A 7955-nucleotide genomic window follows, 5' to 3' on the forward strand; every position below is an offset into this window, starting at 1 on the left:
GTCCCATTTAGAGCTGAGTGTTCCAAAGTCTCTCACTCTATGTACATTGTCCAGTGGGGCTTTGTGTTAATTCCCATCTGCTCTAAGAAGACTTCTTTGATGATGTTTGAGCCAAGCACTGATCTGTGGATGTATCAATGTCTATACTGCTTTGCTTGGTGGCCATAACAGCACACATTGTTACCACCCTGTGCAATGTCTTTATAAGGAAGGGATTTGTGATCCTCATGACTCAATTTTCATCAAAACAAATTTGAGCAGAACAGGAAGTGCTTCCTTTGTCAGAAATAGCCTTAGACTAGTGTGCTGTGAAGGGTAGAGCCTGCTGAAAGAACTGAGGTGCCTGTGAAGGTGGAGACAGTGCTCTGTGGGGAGAAAAAAAGGCCACCTGAGTTCCCCACAAACTTTGGTCTAGGAGAAATGGACAAGATCCTGACAGCATCATTTTTACTCCTAGGCCTTCACCTGGCTGGTGAGTCATGGAGGAGAAACCCAAGGATATGGGATTAATGTGGAGGCACAAGAGAATTGGGGCACCAGGAAGTCATGCTATCATAAGCAGGAAGTAATTCCTGGGAAGCTAACAACAGTTGTTATTTCTCTACACAGAGGTGAGTGGCCAGCAGGAGAGACGTGACCAGCAGCAGGTCAAACAAAGTCCCCAATCTCTGACAGTCTGGGAAGGAGGAACCACAGTTCTGAACTGCAGTTATGAGAACAGTGCTTTTGACTACTTCCCATGGTATCAGCAGTTCCCTGGGGAAGGCCCTGTACTCCTGATGACCATATATTCAGGATCCAGTAAAAAGAAAGATGGACGATTCACAGTCTTCCTCAGGAAAAGTGAGAAACAGCTCTCCTTGCACATCGAAGACTCTCAGCCTGGAGACTCAGCCACCTACTTCTGTGTAGCAAGGGCACAGTGCTCTCCACACACCTGCAGCCCAGACCCAAACCTGCAGCTGAGGCTCCAGCAAAGCCCTGCTGCGGGCTGAGCCTGGCAGAGATGCACAGGAGTTGTCATGTGCAGGAGCAGGTGAAGAGGTCACTCAGTGAGTGTGAGGATTAGACCATTGGTCCAGAGACAGACCAAGCTGGAGTCATGGCTTGCTTTCTCCAGTCTCCCTCAAGAGCAGCTGGCGTCTTCCATCTATTCCCTTAGCTAGTTTAGATGAGTGTTTGTATAAATAGTTCTCTGTGTGATTGGTTTGTGGCAACTATAAATTACAGAGGCTGTCTCCCTGCACTCTTGTCAACAGTGTTCTGAATGTGTGGTGTTATAGTGCAGTGTCAAGAGACATTGACTTTGGTCTTGGGATAGAAATAATGTAGAATTTTCTTTTACCATCAATTTCCTCGGATGACCAGAGTAGTGGTGATTCACATGACCACTTCCTCTTGTTTTGCCTCTCATATCCTCATCTATCTCCAACAAATTCAAGTATGCAAAGCAGGAGGTTTTCACAAGGATGCAGTAGTGTCCACAATAGACAGATGACATCAGTGGGGAAGGAAGAGTTCAATTTCCTCATGTAGTGAAAATGTGTAACCTTCACTAAAGAAATAATTTCACATGTATATTTCATAGATGAAGAAAATATCAAATGGATGTAAAATTTCTATCATATAAAATCAGCTTCCATGTTTATGGCCATCTGCAATGCACAGAATTGAAAAAGGACCTCTCATTGCATAATACTTTGCTAGCTTTACTCATTTGGTGCTGTAGAAATAAATGCCAACCAGGTTTTTAATGGAAAAACTTTCATTGTCTTATAAGTTTAAATATTTTCTTGTCATAGAGTTGATGTTGTGGTAGCCCTAAACTACCTAGGAAGCTAAGTGAGGAGGAATGTGAGCCTAGGATTGGGAATCTAGCCTTGGCAACATAGTAGAACTCTTTCTCAGGAAAACAAAATGAACAAACGCACTGTGGAAGATGTTTAATGTAAGAATGTGAAGGCTATAAATTCTCTTACTCTCATCCACAGTGAATAGATTTTCAGTATCAAAAAGGGAAAATTACAAAGGAAAATAAAGCCAGTTGGCTTTTAGCCAAGAGATATATCTCAAAATACCAATAAGTGACCTTCCAGGGTCCTTCAAAATCTTCTCTCCTTATTTTAAACTAGAGTCAGAAATTGCAAACAGCATTTGTATCTGATTGGGGTAGGATTCACAGAACATAAAGACTGAGCTTGCAAGTCAGCAGGAGAGGCAAGGCATACTTATAGGTGTACCACACAGAATTTGGAAACTCTGGGTACCCTGAGGCAGAACCCTGAGCTTCCTCTGGATTGAAAGACTGGAAATTATTTAAAGAGAGCTGAGAGAGAGTTACGGCAGATTGATGTAGAATAGCATAACAATAACCATTTCCGTGTCTTCCTGTGCTGGGCAAGCAAATGTCTGCTTTTGGAGTTTGAGGTTTGACATAAATTCCTTTGCCAGACGCATTTTCAGCCTGCAGTCAATTGTGTGTGGGGGTCTCCATGCCTTCAGTGTCTGAATAAAGAAATATTATTTCAGGAAATTCTGATATAGTCATGGTTTTGTAAGAGAAAGGTGATTTACGGACGGATTTTGTTTTTCTGAAAACTCTACCAATAACTGCAGACCATCAACTGTGGCCATGCTCCTGTGACAGTGAATGGCATCACTGAACATTGAGATACAGAAGCTCCTCACTCTCATGCTTCTCCTCCTGACTCCTGCCAAGATCCCCAGAGCTGTGTCATCGGATAAGCCTTTGTTGGGGCCGTTGGCTCTCCAGGACCCAATGCAACATTTCAGTCTCACAAATCTGTTTTGATTTTGTTTTTCTGTGATGCTTTGTGGATGTGAATTCCCAGTGGTTTTGGCTAAGGAGGAAGGAAGGGTAAGGATTTCTGGTTTGTCTCTGCAGAAAAGCCAGGATTGGTGATCATGTTTCACCTTTACTCAGACTGGAGTCGGAACAGTTGAAAGTTGAGTGAGTATAGGCAATAGAGTGGGGACTCATGCTTATCTTCCCAACTCCCCTTTCCAGTCTACCAACTTCATGCTCGTTCTCCCTCTCTCAGCTTCAAAAAACAAAATAAAACAAAAGTATCACCCACCCCAAACAACAAAATCAAAACCCACAAAATAATAATCAAAACAACAAACAGGCCAATAAATTTAAACATGCCAAAACAAAGCAAAACCGACATGGCAGGCGTAATGGGAGGGGAAAACCTGAATAAATATGCTATATGAACAAAAGTGTTGATTGTAAAAAGGAAGAAGCTATTGCAATTGATTCCTGGTGCTAAATAAAACCACTTTTCTTCCATGTCCACCACGACATCAGTGAGGCAGCTCTGTCTCCTAACTCCATTTTATGTCCGTTTTCACATTTCTCAGTCACATCTGCCTTGACCACACACACATTGGGAATCTCTGTAACCCTGACCTTGGTCCAGACATATTAACCAAAATGATATGCATACTGACTAAATATGAGATAAAATAATTGAATACAGAGTCAAAATAAATGTTGGGTTGTGCCTGAAATTCCTACTATGTTCTGTCAAAATAGAAGTTACAAAGTTACTAAGACACTAGCTGAACTTTGATATAACTTTTTCTTTATATTGTTTTTATAAAGAGGCTGTATGCCTGACCTTTGACACCTTTGACACCAAGAGACTCTAAGGCATTACCATTTTATTGGTCACTGGCCAAAAATGAAAGGGCTCTTATACTCTTGATTACCCTAATTAGCATGGTAGTCTGCATTCCACCTACACTACAGGGCAGGACCCCTAACACATAATGGATTCCACATACTCTTTTTATTTTTGGTTTGGTTTTCTCTTTTCACTGTTTTTTTAATCTGTTACATTTTTTTAAAAAAATAATGGTTTTGAGACAGAGACAGACAGAGAGAGAGAAAGAGAGAGAGAGAGAGAGAGAGAGAGAGAGAGAGATAGATCATGGAGTTGGGTTAGGTAGAAGGAAGGGGGAAGGATTTGGGAGGTGTTGGGGTAAGGGGAAAATATGATTAAAAATATTGCATGAGGGGTTGGGGATTTAGCTCAGTGGTAGAGTGCTTACCTAGCAAGGGCATGGCCCTGGGTTCGGTCTCCAGCTCCGAAAAAAAAGAAAAAAGATAAAGAAAAGAAAAAGAAAAAATATTGCATGAAAAACTTGTTTTATGAGGGAATAAATAAAAATTAAAAAAAATTGTTCTGAGATGGCCCCTCAGGCCTTATCACAGATCACAGATTGATTTATTAACTTTGATATTTTAAGTTATTATTTTTATTTTAATTAAAACATATTTACCTCATTTTCCCCTTCTCTTCCCTCCCTGAAACACCTTCTGTGTCCTCCACCTCCAGCTTTACTAAAGCTTTCCAATAGTAACTTCAAATCCATGGCCACTGTTTCTATGGTTACTTTTTTACACACACACACACACACACACACACACACACACACACACACACACACCTCTAGTGTGTGTACATGACTATATAAATACAACCTGTTGAGTCTGGTGTTCCTTGTGTGACTTCTGTGCTGACCACTTGATGCTGTAGCATTCATCAAATGTTCCTCCCTCGGGATGTCCATTTGTCCCTGTACTCAGTTGTCTGCAGTTCTTTGTGTAGGGATGGAGCCCCATGACATTTATTATGTCTATGGGCACCATCATTGTTCAGGACTAGTTATGCAGTCTGTTGTGGTATCAACCAAGAACATCGCTTCCCTGTCATTTCTAACAGACAGTCTTACAGCAGACTTCCTGGCCTTCTGACTCTTAGACTTTCTTGCTACCTTCTTTTCTCCAGTGTTTTCTGAGCATTCAACATAGATGTAGATGTAGAGAGAGATTCAGCATCTTGCTGTAGATGTATTCAAGGGGCTGACTATCCCATGGCTTGTTCTCTATATTTTGACCCGGGGTGGTTTCCTATAACAGTCTCCATCTGTTGCAAAGGAAAGCTTCCTTGAGAAGTAGGAGATCTACACTTACTCATGGGCATAAGGAAGAGTGTTTAGATTACAGTTTAAAAGGTTTCTGGTTTAGTAAGGGGCAATAGTAGATTCTCCTCTAAGACCCATTATGTCATGAGGTCTGAGTAGTTAGCTACATTTTAATGCCAAGCTTTATTTCCCTCTTGCTGAGTGGGCCATAAGTCCCATTAGAGAGGCATTGTTTATAACCAATTTATTAGTGCCACCATTGCACCTTTGTAAGTACATTGCAGGGTTCTTCACTAATGTGATTCATAAGGATCACATCAAGGTAGAACTATTGGTGTCTTTCCCCCTTTGTCAACTTGAATGGCACCTTTTGATGTTATGAAAGTTAGCGGTAGCAGTGAGGTTTTCAGGTCAGATCCAGTTCAAGTCTTTACAGTCCTATGAACAACGTGCACTGTTTCTTCAATAGGGACTTGACTTCAATCTCTGGGATCCAAGGGCAACAGGAATAGCCAGCACTCTTCCTAGAGCCTCTTGGATTCCCATGATCCACATATGGAAAGAAGGTTCTCATGCCTGGCATTTGGTTTCTTATTAGATGATCTGTCTCTTGCGGGGGTATTGCCACCTTGAGTGTGATAACTTCCTTAAAAAATACAGAATGTAGTTCAGGTAAACATGAAACAATCAGTATCTTTAAGGCTATTTCAAATATCTTCAGTGGCATTTATACTCTCTCTCTCTCTCTCTCTCTCTCTCTCTCTCTCTCTCTCTCCATCTGTATTGAACTTCCTCCCCACTCTGAACTTAGCACACCATTATCCCAATTTTCCTGATTTACTAACTTCTTTTTATTATTTTTGAATATTAAGCTCCTTTCTTTTTAAAAGATTTATATTGGGGTTGGGGATTTAGCTCAGTAGTAGAGCGCTTGCCTAGGAAGCGCAAGTCCCTGGGTTCGGTCCCCAGCTCTGAAAAAAAGAACCAAAAAAAAAAAAAGATTATATTGATTGGTTGGTTGGTTGGTTTTGTGTTTGTGTTTGTGTGTGTGTGTGTGTGTGTGTGTGTGTGTGTGTGTGTGTGTGTGTGTGTATGCTAGCACACACATCTGTGTGAGTACACAAAGACTTGTGTATATACATGATTGATCACTCCTGTGTGCATATGAAGGACAAAAAATGGTGTCCAATCCCTCAAGGCTGGAGTTTGAGTTTTTGCAGGACACTTATCTTGTCAAATGTTCTGGGAGCTGAGCTTCTACCTCTATCATTAGCAGCAAGTGCTGTTCACTGATGAGCTGTCTCTCTACCAATCTTAAACTTTATCCTCACTAGGAAGTATGTCTATCAATAAATCACAAGGAAAGACACAGGAGCATTTAGAATAAGACCAGTTGTTCAGCCCAGGACTCAAACCCAGTGTACTCCAAAGCCACATCTCAGAGTCTGTGGTCATGCAGCAGAACATCCACCTGCTCTGTGGAGAACTAGAGCAGGGCAGAGCCCTGCCATCCTGAGCTCCTCAGGCTGCTGTGGCTCCCATGGTCTCCTGCTAAGTACAGAGACTGCAGTCCAGGGCATGTGATCTCAGCTCTCAGCAGTGAAATGGACAGAGGAGGATACCTCAGAGTCCAAACCATAGTCCCCAATGTACTTGCTTTTTGATCACTTAATCTTATAGAGAGGCCTGTAACTGTTTCAGAGACCTTGTTTGCATTTTCTCTTTTGATTGCTTCTTGGATTAACGACTACACCTGGAAGATGAAGAGCTACATTCAGAATAGGATACAGCAGGACACAAAAATTCCACCAAGTCATCTGGAATTAGCATGTTTCTAAGTACAGACAGTTTATGTGTAGCATGGACATGTAATAGGTTTGAGTCACAGAGAGACCTGGCAAGCTTATTATGAGACCGTTTTGTAATTAAAAATACACAGAATTTAACAAGCAAGACGGAATCCTTCATGTCAGTGGGACAGAAACTTCAAGGACATGTAATAAGTATAGTTCTCTGTTTGGAGAGAAATGACATACCTTCTGAATAAAACTTGATGTTAGACTTTAAAAACCTAATCATTTTTTGTAACAGAGGGTTTTTTTTTATTGGTATAATGTCTGTCAATCTTCCCCGCCCCATCTCTGTATGTATGTTTCTCTGTCTCTGTTCATCTGTCTCTCTGTGTGCATATGTGTTTGTTTGTGTGTGTGTGTGTGTGTGTGTGTGTAAAACAGTGGTCAAATTGGGTATCTTCCTCTATTGCTTTCTACATTTATTGATTGAATAATTGTTAGATTGATTGATTGATTGATTGATTGATTGGTGTCTTTGGTTGAGGCTTTCACTGAGACTGAAGCCCACCGACTGACTGACCAGTGAGATTCCAGGATTCTCTCGTCTCTGCTTCTTAGTGCTGAGACTTCAGGTGCACCCACAGCAACTGAATTCATGTGTGACTGCTGGAGATGACTCATGATTCATAACTGACCCCTGACACACTGAGCATCTACTTAGCCTCTAAAGATTATTATGTCATTCCTCTTACTATTTTACAGACTATAAACAAAGAGGGATCTTTAATAATTCTGATCTACTATCCTTTACCATGTGATTTAAAACTAACTTTGTTCATTGCAGAATTTGGATAGATCAACACACTCACTAAGAAAGGAAGATTATTTCAGATCCCAAAGGTTTATGGGGTAATTTATGAGATCCTTGAGAACGTTTTTACTTTATTAAGCTTAATATGACAACAGAATAGCACCCACGTGTGTAAAGCAGCTACACCCTCAGCAGGCAGGAGTTTTCTGAAGCTCGCTTTTCTAAGTGATGCCTCTTTTGACTACTAAGAAAAACAAGGAAGCAAGTAAAGGTCTGTGGTAAGCTACACATTTGATCACTGTGTACGGAACTTGTGGCCTATGTTCACACAAAACCCCATTTCCTGCTTGAGGAAAGACACACAGGCAGTTCATGTGCACACTGCCTGTTGCTCAGAT

At 41.2% G+C, this 7955-nt stretch overlaps 1 gene segment (V, D, J or C); it reads left to right on the forward strand.

Annotated features, from left to right (window-relative positions):
- Nucleotides 1-420: 420 nt before the first annotated feature.
- Nucleotides 421-995, forward strand: Travl-ps2 (T cell receptor alpha variable like, pseudogene 2). The segment is given in 2 exon segments: nucleotides 421-472; nucleotides 610-995. Coding segments are annotated over 2 exon segments (438 nt in total).
- Nucleotides 996-7955: the final 6960 nt, after the last annotated feature.

The sequence above is a fragment of the Rattus norvegicus genome, chromosome 15, assembly GCF_036323735.1.
Source record: "Rattus norvegicus strain BN/NHsdMcwi chromosome 15, GRCr8, whole genome shotgun sequence".
In the NCBI taxonomy this organism is placed as follows: domain Eukaryota; kingdom Metazoa; phylum Chordata; class Mammalia; order Rodentia; family Muridae; genus Rattus; species Rattus norvegicus.